The sequence below is a fragment of the Asterias amurensis genome, chromosome 22 (genome assembly GCF_032118995.1).
Source record: "Asterias amurensis chromosome 22, ASM3211899v1".
In the NCBI taxonomy this organism is placed as follows: domain Eukaryota; kingdom Metazoa; phylum Echinodermata; class Asteroidea; order Forcipulatida; family Asteriidae; genus Asterias; species Asterias amurensis.
The window spans coordinates 2,552,465-2,569,236 of record NC_092669.1 but is presented as its reverse complement, the minus strand read 5'-3'; the positions used below and the strand labels follow the sequence as shown (position 1 = coordinate 2,569,236).

Genomic DNA, 16,772 nt, shown 5'->3' with positions numbered 1-16,772 from the left:
ACAAGTTGTAGACGAGAAGCCCTCAGAGAATGGTTCCATGATAATGGATCGAGAAAGCTTCAGGAGAGTCAAAGACGGGCCAAGGAAATGTCTTATGTCTGCCTCCTCGACCTCAAGAAGCGATGAGGAGGATTCTTGTGGGAGAAACCCGAGAGATGTACAAATAGGTCGTCTCGCAGTGATGGCCTCTGTTTTTTTTTTTGTCTTTCTCTCCGAGGTTTTTGTCACTCAGGCAGGAGTAACACTGGGGAGGGTTGATCAATAGCAAGAAACATCTTAGAGAAACGCCCCGCCGGGCGGGAGGGCGAGAACTAGAACAAATGTTTTCAAGTCGAGGGGATTTTGCAGGAGTGCAGTTTGTTCAAAGGGGGGGGGGGGAGCTCAGATGAATATTTTGAGTCATCGTTCTTGTCGGTACGCGAAGAAAAGGCGGTAAATACAGGTGTATGGCTAGAATAAATATTCTTTGAGAGCAGAAGCAATTTTTGTTTGCTTCTTTTGAGAAGAATTCATGGTCAAGAGATCATGTATAAATGGCTGCACCCTAAATTCTTTATAACCTCTGGGATTGATTTCTGAAACAGTTGCAGAAAATTAAAAGCAAAGTTTTAATTGGAAACCCCTAACTAAGAAGTTGTTCCAAAATTTTGGTCTAGAAATCCTCTCGATTTTGAAAACTCCTTGGGAGAACCCGGATGGTAAAATTGAAACTCATTCTATTTTTCGAGATCGTCTTAACTCCTTTATTTTTACTTTGTTCTTAATGTTTTTAAAGCAATTCACCGCTTAGTTCTGGAGCTTTAATCAATTTTGGACATATTAACTTTCCATTTTTATCTTTTTAAAGAATGGACCATAACATAATGCTGATTTACTGGAAGGACAAAAATAAAATAAAAATATAAACAAACTACCAATTGTGTTTTATTTTTTTAGAATATGGTCTTGAGGGAACAGAGCTCCATAAGAAACCAGAATGGTGACATGAAATCCATCTCATCTGTTAACCATGAAGACGTCGTCAGCACCAACAGACGGAACTCAAAGGTGAGGTTATTGAGTTTTTACTAGTTTAGTTTGAGGGGGCTACATGAACAGTGATGTTCAGGGCCCAGTTTCAAAGAGTTGCTGGACACTATTGGTAAATACTTAAAATAATAGACCAAGCCCCGCCCCATTATGTATTGACCAATCACAACCCATTGCGCAACCAAAAGTCCGACAAATTAAGGTCCGACATGCGTGCGCGTATGCAGGGCCGGTGCGGCAGAGTTGTACAGAATGACATTGGAGAGGCTCACATGTTCTTGCTCACACGTGTGCCATGTGCGGAGCCTACTGGATCGGTCTATTGTAAGCATAAAAAGTTACTTGGTAACAAGCAATGGGGAGCTGTTGATAAAATAAAACAACGTCTCCCTCTTCAGGTCGTTTCTCACTCAAATAATAAAAGACTTCAATCCGGAGCCTTTTATTATGCATCTGAAAGCACACAAAGTTTGTGCAACAAGGGTGTTTCATTCTCTTTCAACTTTGATGACCAATGGAGTCAAAATTTTCACAGGTTTTATGCATGTTGGGATACACCAAGTGAGAATACTGGTCTTTGACAATTATTACCAAACGTGTCCAGCGCCTTTAAGTGAATGAACATCAGGATACTTCATACCCACTAACTCTTGAACATTACATGTACTTTTTTCTTTTCAATCGCGACGCCGTGCTCCAGTTCTCGTCTTCACACCTTCTTCGTTCCTTCCTCCCACATCAAGAATGTATGCACATGATGACATTTGCGCCAAAATGTAGCGTGACATTTTATCAATTGTTTAGCGACGACTGCGTAACTAGTATCTTTTCTAGCATCAATAATGCCTGACTCAGCACACAGGCTTTGGCTTCTCGCTAACTGGATCATGGGTTATGTATGAACCACGGACGGCTGAACTGTGTGTAAAGTGGGGGGGGGGGGGGTAGGGAGGTGACGTCTTGCGGGTATTGCATCCATGTTTTAAAATGGTCCCTCGGTCAAGAATGGTTCCTTTAAACACTGTTAGAATGGCTTGGGGAAAGATACTGCTGGCATAATGCCAACTCTTTACTCTGTTACGTGTGGTGAAATCGCAGCATTTGTGAAGCATTATTGAAGCATTATTGTCTGTGAATATTTTGCAGTTTTGTCCTTGTTTGTATGAGGCAAAAAAAAAAAAAAAAAAAAATGTTTATGCCCGACCTGCTTCCTTTTTAGAGGCACCTTCTTTTTCTTTCTCTTTCTTTATTTTGGGAAGGAAAAAAAAAAAAAAAAAAAAAAAAAAAAAAGGGATAAATTTTAAAGATGATTTTTTTTTTTGTTAATAAATATAAATTTGTCCTTAAAAGTTAGAATGTAGATAAGCTGTTTCTTTATTGATGAATTGAATATTGACCTACATGTACATGTATCATCACAATGTAGATTAGAGCTCGATCAATTTTTTATTGATCAATCTGTTGATTGATGAAATTGAAATTTAACAAATATCTGATTGATTCCATCGATTAAATCCATTAATTGATTCCATTATGTTTGTCTTCACAGCGATTGTCAAACGGATCGATCGATCCAGACGATGACGTCTCGAGGGTCATCGAGCTCCAGGACACCCTGGAGAAGCAGAACAACGAGCTCAGCCTCTCCAAGGAGCGAGTGACGGAGATGACGCTCAGAGTAGCTGACCTGGAGGAAGCCTTGGCCAAGACGCAGAAGGAGGTCCTCAGAGCTCAGGAATCGGCCACTAAGTTCCAACGAGATGTCAGGGAGGTGGGTGTTAACAATTCTTCCCCCCCCCCCACCCTCCGTCATTTTAAAACTTTTTTTTTCCGAGTACGGTTTTTAGCGCTGTACGAGTAATATGCCTGGGTTTTTTTTTCACAGAGCTCGGGGAAAGTACTGAGTACATGGGGTATACAGTGCTCATTCCTGTTATTACTTTTTAAAGAAAAATGCATAAAAATGTGTGTGGATGTTGGTTTCCCAGGCAATGGCCCAGAAGGAGGACATGGAAGAGAGAATCGCCACGCTGGAGAAGCGCTACTTAAACTCCCAACGGGAGACTACCTCATTACACGATCTCAACGATAAACTGGAGACGGAACTCGCCAATAAGGAAACGGTGTTAAGACAAGTAAGTTCCTGGCTAGTGGTTTGTAAAGATTTTTCTTTGGTCTCCCTACACCTTTAAACTTTTCTTGGAAGAGACGACATTGCCATCACAAGGGATGTGTTTTTTTTTAACCGAGTTAAAAGTTTGACTCCCATAAATGGCCAACCGTGTTAGTCGACGAGGTAGAATGAAAACCACGCAATTTCGAGTGATACTTGTGTGGATCATTATATTCTACTTTTAAAATATCTTTCTAATCATATGCATTTTATAATAGCTTTTATAATATGCTTTTAAAAGACCAACTCGACCGATCCAAGGCAACGTGTTCCTTTAATAATAATGCAAATTTTTCTGCACTATATCCAAAAATAAAAAATATGAATAAAGCGCAAAGTATTTTTCACAAAAGTTGAGTGACTCCAAACATGCACTTAAGAGTTTCCATGCCCAGTGTTATTTAATCGAGGCCCCGCCGATGAAGTACACATAGTCCTGGCGATGATTTAATTAAAATCATTGGATTTGCCTCAAAGTAACTCAAGAGGCTGTTATGTTTCGTGTTTTTTAGTCTAACTTAATTTTGCGACGACCGCATTAGGCGATAAATCAAGTGCTGCCCCGACATCCAATAATATCATTCAGCTGATATTTCTATGGTGGTACATTTTTTGTTTTCTTTGTCGTGTTTTTCTCTCTCCGCTTTTAACAGACCGAGGATAAAATGCGCCATTACCAAGAGAGATTGGAGATGTCCGAACAAAAGTTGTCGCAAACGCTACGGAAAGCCGAGGCGCTGCCCAACGTTGAGGCGGAACTTGCGGAGAGGATGGCAGCACTGTCGCAGGTATTCTAACTTTCATTTAGTGCTGAGGGGTCGATAATTGGTTTATCGTCTCGGGAGGAGCGAGTGAAGAAATGATTTGAATGATGGCATCACATTTTTTAATTGCCAACTCTTCCTGACTCTGCAGAAGGTCCCGTCGAAATAAAATAATGTTTCCTTGTTCTGATGAACAAATGTTTTTTAAGAAATTGTTCTTTGAGATTTTTCTTAAACAAACTTGTTTTTTGAGATATTGTTCTATAATAATAAATAATAATAATAATAATAACATCATTTATAAAGTTCCTTTTCCTAAGATTGCAAAGAGCTCATCACAGTGGGAAAAAAAAGAGGGGGAAAAAAAAAAAAAAAAAGGAAATGAAAATCAGGAAACCAAGAGGGAAACCACTACCAGGCCAAGCCCGTAGCCTAAAGGCATAGAAAGTCCAGCAAAAGCCGGTCTCTCTAAAAGACTATTCATTGAGAACTTGCTCCTTCACATTTTTGAAATTGTTCTTTGAAAACTTTTTGTTTCAGATCAATCCTTCAGAACTTGTTCTGTGAGATTTTTCTTTGCGATTGTTCTTTTAAAACTTGTTGTTTGAGATTGTCTTCTGACAACTTTTTATTTGAGATTTTTCTATGAGAAATTTGAGATTTTGTTACCGGTTCAAAGAACAGTGAATTGGGGTTTCTGTCAGAGTAGTGACAGATAGGCTGTATAGGGAGTAGCGACAGATAGGCTGTATCCGAATTGCCGTCTACAGCTATGTATCGGCTGTTGCTAAGGCTGTTACTAAGGACGCCCTATACCTAAACGCAAGATGACGCTGAAACCTAGCCATAGCCCTAGCTGTAGCTGCCAATATGGACACGATGTAACACTCGATAGTTTTTGATGTGCGGCATTTTCTTCATCTAATACTTTGAGATTTTGTTACGGGTTAAAACGACAGGAGAAATGGGGGTGATGGCAGCGATAGTACGGCCATATCCAAATTGGCGGCTACACAGCTATGACTGTGGCCGCTAATTCCAGACACTGCCAACCACTTGATAGTTTTTGATGTGCGCCATGTTTTTCTTTTAATACTCGAGCAGGCGGAGGAGAGACAGGGAAGTGCAGAAGAAAAATTACGGCAGCTGAGGAGTGAGCTGGAGGAATGTAAACAAGAATTAGAAAGAGTAAGTAGAGATGATTCACAGAGGTCACTGCCCCCCCTCCTCCCCCACCCATCTTCCAGCCCACCCTTTAGCTTGTATTGTGCTACATTGAGGAATGTAAACAATAATTAGAAAGAGTAAGTAGAGTTGATTAAATCATCAGAAATAACGAATTCAATTTCATGAAAAATCCTAAGAGGCCAGTCCTGTTGACAACTTAATTATAGATAATTATCAAGAAATCCTAACCATTTTTCCAATCTTCAGTCTTCTTTCTTAAAACAAGATGTCTAAAGTTTATCAACCCCCCCCCCCCTTTTTCTTCTTCTTGGCCAAAGAACGAGGACGTATGAACGAGGAACACAACAAATGTCTGTCCAGTACGTCTGACAACTTAATTATCGATAATTATCAAGAAATCCTAATCTTACATGTACGTTTTCTTTCTTGAAACAAGACCCCTCTTTTTCTCTTTTCTAGGCCAGAGAACGAAGGCATATGAACGAGGATCAGAAGAAACGTTTCTCTAGTACTGGTGACAACTTAATTATTGATGGTTATCAAGAAATCCTCATCTAACCTTAATGTCTTCTTTCTTGAAACACAAATCAATGTCTTACGTCCTCCAAGAATCAATATCTTATGTCCCCCTTTTTTCTTCTAAACTCTCTTCTAGGTCAGAGAACGTCTGAACAAGGAACACAACTAACGTCTCTGTCCAGTGCTGTTGACAACTTAATCATCGATAATTATCAAGAATCAATGTCTCACGTCCTTCTTTTTTCCTCTTCTTTTAGGCCAGAGACTGAGGGCATATGAACGAGGAGTACAACAAACGTCTGTCCAGTACTGTTGACAACTTAATTATCGATAATTATCAAGAATGACTGTTTTTTTCTCGGCCAGAGAACAAGAATGATGAACGAGGACAAGTTAATCATCAATAATTATCCAGAAATCCTAATCTAACCTTATGCTCTTCTTTCTTATGTTTCTTATGTCTCCCAAGAATCATTGTCTTAAGTTTTCCTACCCCTTTTCTTCTTGGCCAGAGAACGAGGACGTATGAACGAGGGGCACAACAACTGTCTGTCCAGCACTTCTGACAATTTTACTATCGATAATTACCATGAAATCCTATTCTAACATGAATATCTTCTTTCTTGAAACAAGAATCAATGTCTTACATCCTCCTCTTTTTTCTTTTTCTAGGCCAGAGAAACGTCTTATCGATAATTATCAAGAATCAATGTCTTACATCCTCCTCTTTTTTCTCTCTTCTAGGCCAGAGAACGAGAACGTATGAATGAGGAGCACAACAAACGTCTTTCCAGTACTGTTGACAAGTTACTATCGGAGTCTAACGAGCGTCTTCAGCTGCACCTGAAGGAGAGGATGTCAGCGCTGGATGACAAGGTCAGACTCCCTCTTTAGTCTGGAGGTCTCGTCCTTTTATTAATTGGTTAACTCGAGAGGGCTTGTCAAATTGTGCCCCGGGGGCTCGCTAGATGACATGTTGACGATCATTGACAGAAATATTACGTCGGTACGTGCACAGACGTATGTGAACAGCTTGGGGGTTGGGAAACAAACAAACATGCAAAAAAATAAAATAAAAAATAACAAACTTTCCCAAAACACGCACACACAACCCTACTGATCCAGTTTTTCAGGTGCTGCTATTGTTGCTCTAATATTCCCTTTTCTATATTTTTCAACCTGTTTCTTAAAAAATATTTGTTTGTTTAAAGACAATTTTACAGAAAGAAAAAAAATTGGGCCTGATGCAAATGACGATCTTAGCACCTGACTAAGACAAATTGCTCTCATCTTTCTTGCAGAATGCATTGACTCATGAGCTTGACAAAGTCAAGAAATTCATGGATGAGATTCAGATGGAGAATAAGAGGTATAGAGACGAGCTGGAGAGATACAAAGTGGAGCTGAAGAGAACGAGAGAAAGACTGGCTCAACAAGGAGCCCAGGGTAGCTCAAGCAGTATTAGGTGAGTACACCGACAGGATGGAACCAGTTAGTACCAGTTAGAACCAGTTAGAACCAGTTAGAACTATTGAAAAACAGCTGCAATCTCTAGGCTGTACATGTAGATATGGTTTTAGATTTGGTTTTGGATTTTGATTAACTTTCTCTGCAAGGAGCCCAGGGTAGCTCAAGCAGTATTAGGTGAGTATACAGACCGGTTGGAACCTGTTAGAACCAGTTAGAACTGGTGAAAACCAGCTGCAACCTCTAGGTTTGGTTTAAGAATATCTAAATGAAATGGAATTGAAGGGATTCACTTTCTCTGCAGGGAGCCCAGGGTACGTAGCTCAACAGGCATGCAACTCTTTCGTGTTTCCGTGGAATTCCGCGTTTTTTTTTTTTTTTTTACATGAAAAAAAAAATATATATATATGATTTTCCCCCCCGGTTTTTTAGCCTAATATATGCCTGGCATTAACAGTGTACAACTACAATCATGTAAAAAAGCCTAGTACATGCTAAAAATGCACCTAAGAGCATAACAAACCTCAACATTTTCTAGGGTACCATTGTGGGTAACATGTCCTGTGGCGTTTCGGCTGCCTCGCTTCGCACCTTTGTTGTGCCTTTGAAAATTTTCCTTTTTTTATTTTCAACGGGCAGTTGCATGCCTGAGCTCAAGCAGTATTAGGTGAGTGTTCATATCGTATGAAACCAGTTTGAACTAGTTAGAACTTGTGAAAACCAGCTCTAGGCTGTATCCACATGGGGGGAAAAAATAAAATATTAGGATTTTATACAAGAAGGCTGCACAGTTTTAAATGGCCCACAAGGCAGGTTGAGAAGTGGTGTTTACTAGCCCGTAGCAGTTTTTCCTAGTTGGTAAGATATATACTCTAAAATTTCAAAGGTCTTGGGTTTGAAATCTCGCTCAAGTAATATGCCTGTGAACTTTTTTTTTCACAGAACTTGGTTGGAAAGTACTGAGTATACATGTACAGTGCTGAACACACACATGTATCAGTGTGATGGTAACACCAAATAATGTTCTTTATCGCCGATGCAAATTTAACATCTATTATTCTTTTTTTGATTTTCTGCCTCAGTGAAATGGGTCCAAGCGGGGCGGTGCCGGACGTGGTCATCGCGAATGCCACACAGGCGACAAGTTCGCTGGATGACGACGATTACGACATGGCCGGTGTGGTCAGACGACCGCAGCCTGGACGTCTTCAGGCGCTTAAAGCCGACCCAGCAAAGGTAACTTTGGTGTTGGGGGGGGGGGGGGGTGGTGTCTGTCCAGCTTATGAGATGCAGGTTTCTTGAGACACCATGAGATCTGGGCCCAATTTCATAAAAACCTGTAAGCAGAAAAACCTGCTAAGCACAGAAAAGTATTGCTGAGCAGAAACAAGTTGCCAGCCAAACTACATTTAGTTTGCATTTTTGTGGCTGGTGCCCCACTAAAGTATTTTCTGTAGTATTTTCTGCTAAGCAGCTTTATGAAATTGGTCCCTGGGCCCAAGTTCATAAAAAAAAAAACTGTAAGCAGAAAAACTTGCTAAGCACAGAATAGTATTTCAATTTCCTTAACGAAGAAAACAAACTTTCTTAGCAAGCTGTATGGCTACCAGCTAAATTGCCATGCATTCTATACTACTTGTGCCCGGTGCCCTACTTGATTTTGACAACTACACTAATTTCTCACGCACTGTTTTTTGTGGATAAAATCTTTTGCCCTAGCTTCAGCCCCAGCTTAAGCTATTAAGTCAGTAACTTTTTTTGGTGCGAGCTTACGAAAGTCACACCTGTGGTTTGAAAAGGGTAATTTGACATTTAGGTTCTAGAAGTTTGCAAATCACACAAAAGCTAGCATCAGTTTACATCAGCAGCCCTCAGTATTTTTCAACCAAACATTGCATAGCCGCGCAGGTGTAAGATGTGCAACTCAAGCTCAAATGTGAAGTACATGCACTGGATGCCATTTTAGTAAGCATCGCTTTTGATACAGTAATATATCTGTGCAGACAATGACATTGCTGTCAATGCTATCACAACACATTTGCTTAACAAAATGGTGTCTATGTACATACTTGGTTTCCCATCGTCTGTTTTTGCGAACTCAACACAATCTTTTGTTTCAACTCTTCTTCTGGTGCATATTTGTTATTCAACCTTTTTATCTCAAGCCCACTTTGGCACAATTAAATATTCAGCCACCCCCTTTTTATGTCAATGGAGTGTTCCAGTCACACTATTCTGAACATGTGTCAACAGTTACTCTAGCCTATTCTATTACGTTGTGGGTGACTATTTCTTTTACACCTTTTTCTTCCTGCATCCTTACAAATGTCCTCACCAATCCATTGTGTGTGTAATATTCCCCTCCCAAAAGTGTTCACCCCTTAAGGTCTTTGAATTGGAATCACCCAAGGTAATTGCATGAACACAAATTTGGTTCAGTTTATTTTGTAGAGTAGGGTAGATCATTTTAAAATCCTCTTTACTTTCAGATAGCTTTTGTTGATTTGTTAAGCATGTTGTGGGCATCTTATTTTGTACCAAAGTGCAGAGACAAAAATAATTGTGTATAATTTTTTTTTAAACCGCTTACTGAGTGGCCCTAAGCAGAGTTTCCAATTCATAACCACTGAGTAAAAAGGCTAAAGGCACATTGACTAACGAGTCCCACTTTCATTAAGCCTGTAAGCACACAAATGTACTAAGCACTGAAATTTTTTCCTTAGCAGACACTGAGTTCAAGCCAAAATTCCATCAATTTCACATTGTATCAACTGGTGCCTCACTCATTTTTTGCTTAGAAAAGAAATTCGCTAAGCAGTATTTTCTGCTTAACACCTTTTTGAAATTGGGCCATAAGCAATTTTTTTCCCTGCTTAACAGCTTCATGAAATTGTGCCCTGTGCCCAGTTTGTTAAAGCTGTTAAGCTGAAAACACTGCGTAGCAAATTTCTTTGCCATGTGTTTATGTACGTGAATAAGCCATTTGAGTTTAAAACGTAACGTTTGAAATGTTAATTAAGTGCATTTGATGTAAGTGTCAAATCAATATGGGCAGTGATTGTCATGCCAAAAGTCCATCGGTGTTTTGTCTTGCCTGAACTAAAAAAAAATTCCTTTTGTAGTACATTTAAACAATTACCTCTCTCCTCCCTTTTCTCTCTCCTGTTCCCTTTTTGGACAGTGGTAGTGCGACAAATATTTGGCTGCATTGTGACTTGTCAAACAATATTTGTGTCATTGTCTTTTTGTTTAGGTTGGTTGGTTGGGGGGGGGGGGGTAAATAAGGCTTGGGTTTACACCTTGTTAATGAACAGGGGCATAGAGGCACTGAACAGGGGCACCAAACTAAGGCAATGACCATAAGCATGGTGGGCAATTTCCAGGGCGCAAAAATAGGTCAATGAACAGGGGCATGTTGGCAACTACATGTTGGTGATTAACGTAATGAATGTTGGGGCATGGATGCAATGACCAGGGGCATACATGTAGAGGCATTTGCTAGGGGCACCAATACATGACCAGGTGAATAGATTCAATTGTCTTCATTGCCTCGGTGACATACCAGGGCTGAGACGGCCAAAAAAACTGTCTTAAATATTTGTTCTGCTTTTTATTTGAAGATGTTGTATGTTTTTTGTGTATTTGTGTTTGGTCTCTCTCTCTTTTTCCTGGATTTGTTGTGTTTTTAATCTTCTTCTGAAAGAGAAACATTCTACAATGTATGTCCATCATGTTTAATATTTAGAAGCGGTCACTAACTGATATTTTAAAGTAGTTAAGTAACTCATAGTTTTTGTCTGTAAAAATTGTAGTCTCGCAAAATGCAACGTAATGTAACATAAAACAGTCTAACAAAATTACTTGTCTGAAAACTATTCAACTATTCAAATGTTTTGTTCAATTGTTGAAACTATTCAGATTATGAGATTATTCAAATAGAATTGAAATGTTGCTGTATACACTCGTACTTCAGAGTATTAGGGGTAAACAAAACTTAAAATCCTAAACTGCCCCTCAGGATGCCCTTTTTATGAGGTCCCCTTCCCCTTACTCCACCCCCAACCCAGCCCATCTTGTCCCTATGTCCAATAAGCCATTTGCGCAGTAGACTTGAATATTGTCTGGTACAATGACGTGCTTGATCACAACTCAAACTTAAATTTGATTTCCTCGGACTATAGAGATAGTTGCTGTACATTATAAAGAAATATAACAAAATATAAAGAATTTCGTTTATTTACCCAGGGTGAGCCAAATCAGTAAGAAACTGGTTTCCATTTGGGCCCTGCGAACAAACTAACATGTTAAAAGTAAACATAAAATCACACGATAAAATTACGACATAAAAATTACGTAAAATATTTAAGAATGTTACGGAAAATTAAAAGCAATATGAACAAACAAAAAAGAGTAACAAAAATAATACAAGAGTAAATTTTATAAACTGTCACAGTAAGAGGAGGTTAATAAAAACAAAAGGGGCAAGCTTTTGCGTAGTTACGAAAGAGACGGTGAACACCCGTACACAATGAACAATTCTGAATTGATGTGATTGGCACAATGGTACCAGGGTTTGCTCATCTGGAGGTTGCTATGCAAAGGCTTGCCCTGGCAACTGTCTCTATAGTCTGAGGAATTCATCTGTAAGCGCTACATTGTGACTAAACAAGTCATTGTACCAGACATTATTCAAATCTAACTCGCAAGTGGCTTATTCTTAAGTGACATTGCTAGCAATCTTAACACGTATTGCATGTAGCCACTGTTCAATATCTGTTTTGTTGGCGTCAGCACAAGGCCTAACAATCAAAAACTTGTCTCCAAGTAAAAAGCTAACGCCACTCGCTTTCTTTAACAATGGATCTTTGTGACCAACAGAGGGAGCTGTTGCTGTCGGGAGGTCGAGAGACAACAAAACGACAGTGTTTAGTTGTGTACTCATTTTGATTTGTTGTGTTTTTGTAAACAGGTAAACACGCTGAATGAGCAGGAATGGGAGAAAGCCGAACAGGCGAACGTCCTCGCGAACATCGCTCACGCGTTTGAGAGCGACGAGCCCGCCCATCAGTCGGAAGACGAGTCGGAGTCAATCTTCGGGGCTGTGGATATGTTGTCGCCCCAGGGCCACACGGACGCCCAGACGCTGGCCGCTATGCTCCAGGAGCAACTGGACGCTATTAATAATGAAATCAAGTGAGGAGAGTTACCAAACTTCATTTTAATATGGCAGTTACAAACGGTAGAAAAAAAAAAATTAACAAGTCAGAAAGGCAAAACTTAGGATTGGGTGACATTCCTTGGCTTTTATACCCCTACCTATAGACCGTATTGAATAACCACTTCTCCGCTATGAAAGTCGCCATTTTGTGCGCCAAACCGTATGCGTGTCCATATGCGTACATCAATGAAGCACGCAGCATGCAACATTCCTGGTTTGATTTCTATGCCACATGCGCGCACATGCGCACAGACGCCATGTTGTAGGTCAGATATTTGTACGGTGACGTCATATTCAATACGGTCTATTGACATACTTAAGCCCGGTTCATACTCTCTGCCAATGCGAATGCGATGTCAATTTGACGTAAAATTGACGTCACAACCCTCCTTTCGCAGCACTATTCGCAAGTGAGTTGAGCAGAGTTGAACTGCTGCAAATTTTTCGCTTCAACATTCGCTTCGCATTCGCAGGAAGTACGAACAAGGCTTAACACTGCATAAGACTCACAAAGACAAGGGGCTACAAGGACAGACGAACAAATGTAGTTGTTCCAACAATTTACCAAAAGAAAAAACAAGCCATTATTGAAAGATGCCGAAGTCTTGAAGAAAACTTCTAAATTAGCACAAAAAAACGATTACCAGCTAAATTACTACATTATATTTATATGTTGTAGCTGGTTCCCTTTTTGAAGAGATGTTTCTTTGTAAAGAGTTTTGGAGTTTAAAAAAAAAGAAGACATATTTGACTAGGGCGGGATTTGAACCAACGACCTCCGGAAACATGGCGGCTCTCGACCAAATGAGCTATCTATCAAGCCCTATGTTGCAGTCTCCCTGTGTGTCAGTATCTTTGCCAGTCAGAAGCCATACAGCCGTTAACTGCCATGTAGCCAGAGATCACACTCAAAATAGCGATACAATCTGAGAATATAACAGTTTGAAATCACTTTTTTTTGTTACTCAAATTAACGAACTCAAATTATCGATACAATCTGAGAATCTAACAGTTTGAAATCACTTTTTTTGTGTTTTACAATTAGACTTATCCAAGAGGAGAAATTTTCCACCGAGCAGCGCGCCGAGGAGATCGAGCATCGCGTCGGGAGCGTCGACAACTTTGATCTCTTCCAAAGCAGCACGGGGCGGAGCCGTTACTACTGGAACACGGAACCCCGTAACCTCACCCGCTCCCTTCCCGGCAGTATGGTCATGCACACCGACCACGAGAGAATATCACCCCCGGGGAGTGAGGAGTCCACGCCGCGGATCGAGAGGAGAGGACCGGCTGATGTCTTAGGCAGCCAGTACAGTTACAGCCAGCCTCAGATTCCTGCCCTGGCTGGTTTGGCTGGCCAGGGGGACGAAGACGTACTTGGTGCTACTGGGCAGGTAATAACGGCTTTTAGAAACTTTTCTAGCTTGTAGTTGTACTTTGTAAATCAAAGCCAAAAGTGTGATATGCAGAAGCACAAACCATCACCCTCCCCTCCCTAAGAAAGAGATCGTCAAATACACAAAGTAGCATGAGTTGTATAAGAGTTGGACAGTCAAAGCTGACTTGTGGCTGGTGAATCAAGGAGCCACTTTAGCGGCCAACTGCATGTAGTGACCACCATAAGCCACTTACATGTGCACTTATTGGAGTCCAACCCATAAGTGTAGTTGCTTTTCACTACTGTCACTCTTGGTTAGTGGCCCGTGAATCGAGAAGCCATTTTAGCGTCCAACTGCATGTAGTGGCCACTGTAAGCCTCTTACACTTATTAAAGTCATTTTGGCCACCCTTGGTAAGTGATCAAGAAGCCATTTTGGGTGGCCAACTGCATGTTCAGGCCAGCCTTAAGTTCAGGTCACCTGTTGTCAATTCCAGCCAATGGGGTTAGTTGCTTTTCACTAGCATTGGACTCGGTGAATGGCCTGTTAGACACGAGGCCATGATGGCAGCCAAACGCATGTATTGATCGGCCACAGCCACCCTTTTTTTTTTTATGACCAGCCAATGCGGCTAGGTGCACAGAACATCTTGTGTGGCCCTTTATTTAGGAGGCCGTGGTTGTCAAGAGCATGTTGTGGCCAGCCACTGCCACTCGCACTTTATGGCCACTTTACGGCCTGTCAACCGTCTCATTGTGGCCAGCACATGCATGCTTCCCAGCACAATATGGCTAGTAGGCAGTGGCGAAATTAGGCCACCTCTTCATTGTTGTCAGGCACCATAATGAAAATGGGTTGTACCTCATTGTGGCTCGTTTAATTTGGCTGTCATATACTACGATGTGGCCAGGATCAAGGTGGCCTGTTCCTACAAGCCATCGTGACATCTCCGCTCACTGTTGGCCACTGAGCGTGGCTATTGATCGCAGTTTAAAACAAATTTGACTGTTCATCACTCTCAAAAGAAAGCTTGAAATTAGACAGGTTTATTATTGGTTTTTTTTGAAAAATTCCCAACAAAATAATGCATACCCCCAAGCTGCCTGTAAACACTGCAGAATTCACAACCCCAACGCAAGCCAAGTGCGCATTGCTGTTCAAAATATACCACCTGCTTAATGCTTCATAAGAAAGTAAAAATTTGAAGTGAACTTTGCTTATTTTCATGTGAACCACATATCTCCCATTAAACCCCTTGCATAATACACCGATCTACTAGGCTCTCCCCACGGTGCACTTGTGAGCAAGAACACATGAGCCTCTCCCTTGCCATTCTGCACAACTCTGTCGCGCGCGCCAAGCATACGCGCACGCATTTCGTACTTTATAGTGTCGGCCTTTTGGTTGTGCAATGGGTTGTGATTGCTCAATACGCAATGGGGCGGAGCTTAATTGATCGGTCTATTGGTAACAATACTACATGTAGTTAGTAGATTCGCTCGCTCGTTTTGACACAGCTATCGTTCAATGATCTGCCTCCTTTTGCCTGGGTGAGGGCGCTCTTTGAGAGTCTGATGTCATATGCAAGGGGTCTATAGCTGGCAATTTCCAAACTGCTTCTCTCTTTAAAGCTTTATTAATATGAAATTCTCTCTTTTTTGACCATACTATTTATGAAATCAAAAACGCAAAGTTTAACACAAATTTTTTCGCAAGTTTTAGATGAAGGATGAAGTGGTTGAATCTTTATAATATGCAGGCCTGATACTCTGGATTGAGGCAATTGCCCCTATGCCCCTGGTCATTGCCCGGGTGCCCCCTTGAAATGCTCCATGAGGAATTTTAATTTCTCTCAGAGAGTTTCCCTTTTTACTCGGGCGAAACTGCCCTGCCCTTTTTTAAAGATTGAATGCCTTTATGTGCCTTTCAAGTTAAGAAATCAATCCAACTAGAAAAAAAAATTATTTTATAAATATGAAGAAGAAAGGAACTGCACCTTTTTTTTTAATTATAGTTAAGGCACCTTCTAAAAACAATTCCAGGATAAGTAAAGGTAGAATTCACCCACAAAGGGTAAAGTTTTGAGGATAAATTGAGGGAAAGTATCCATGCCATAAGGGTACAAGGGTACATCATTGAGGTATAATTGCTGGGAAAATTCTTCCACAAATGGTAAATTATTTAGGACAAGTTGCAGGAAAGTTTATCCACAAATCATTGAGGATTAGTTGTGGATGGAATTGATTTTCATGGTTGCCCAGAACAAAGCTCATTGACTGAATCCCCACCAAGCAGTTGATCGTTTGACTAACTCATAAGATGTCATAACCATTGGTAATGGTTAAATCTTGTGACAACCCTTTTGTTCAACCGCACATTTTAGTCTTGGTACTTCTGGGAAGTCAATGAAAGTGCCTAACCTGGACCACTTAGTACAACAGAATCTGATGGTCTGTGGTTTAGTCACCTTGTAAACAAATTGCAATTGCCTGTTGTTGTTGTCGTCATACTTTCCCCTCGAAAGTATCCCTCAAACTAATCCACAATATAACTACACTGCCTATGGATATCTTGAGGGTTGGAAAACCAACTGTGGACAAAGTTTATCCGCAATTTATCCCGGAAAAGTTTTCCAGAAGGAGCCTCATAAATGTCGTAGCTACTGCAAGAATACTTTTTACAGCACTTGCTATGGCTTCACAGTTTTTTTTTTACAGGAGTAATTTTACGTACAGTTGTAGAAGCTTTTTTTTTGTCAGTCAGTCAGTAGTAGATGCGCTAATATTATAGTATATTTGTCCATGTTTTCCCCCTTCTTCTCTATTTGCCAACCCCCATTCGCTGTGTTGCTGTTCGACGTCTCGCTGTGCTTTTTAGCGCAAAGGCGTGTACAGCCGTTCAATGTCTTTGTCCGAGTCTCAGCTGCACTATTGGCAAAGAAATAGAAAGGTTTGAGAATTATCCAGATTTTTTGCAATCGCACGTTGTTTGAGGAATGCTTGGAATGAGTATGGACTGCCTATAATAAAAGGAGA

The 16,772-nt window shown here is 40.6% G+C and overlaps 1 protein-coding gene across 5 annotated transcripts in view; it reads left to right on the top strand.

The window, feature by feature from the left end:
- LOC139953568 (liprin-alpha-1-like) overlaps nt 1–16,772 on the top strand; it is a 148,558-nt gene that overhangs the window by 104,521 nt on the left and 27,265 nt on the right. For 3 of the 5 annotated variants that reach the window (XM_071953021.1, XM_071953018.1, XM_071953022.1), the window contains exons 4-14: nt 937–1,047; nt 2,579–2,800; nt 3,018–3,164; nt 3,856–3,990; nt 5,068–5,154; nt 6,418–6,549; nt 6,975–7,138; nt 8,223–8,376; nt 12,110–12,333; nt 13,404–13,752; nt 16,615–16,686. In XM_071953021.1, coding sequence (XP_071809122.1) covers nt 937–1,047; nt 2,579–2,800; nt 3,018–3,164; nt 3,856–3,990; nt 5,068–5,154; nt 6,418–6,549; nt 6,975–7,138; nt 8,223–8,376; nt 12,110–12,333; nt 13,404–13,752; nt 16,615–16,686 — 1,797 coding nt within the window. The remainder of the gene's footprint in view (nt 1–936; nt 1,048–2,578; nt 2,801–3,017; nt 3,165–3,855; nt 3,991–5,067; nt 5,155–6,417; nt 6,550–6,974; nt 7,139–8,222; nt 8,377–12,109; nt 12,334–13,403; nt 13,753–16,614; nt 16,687–16,772) is intronic. The other 2 variants (XM_071953019.1, XM_071953020.1) reach the window with 2 other exon arrangements.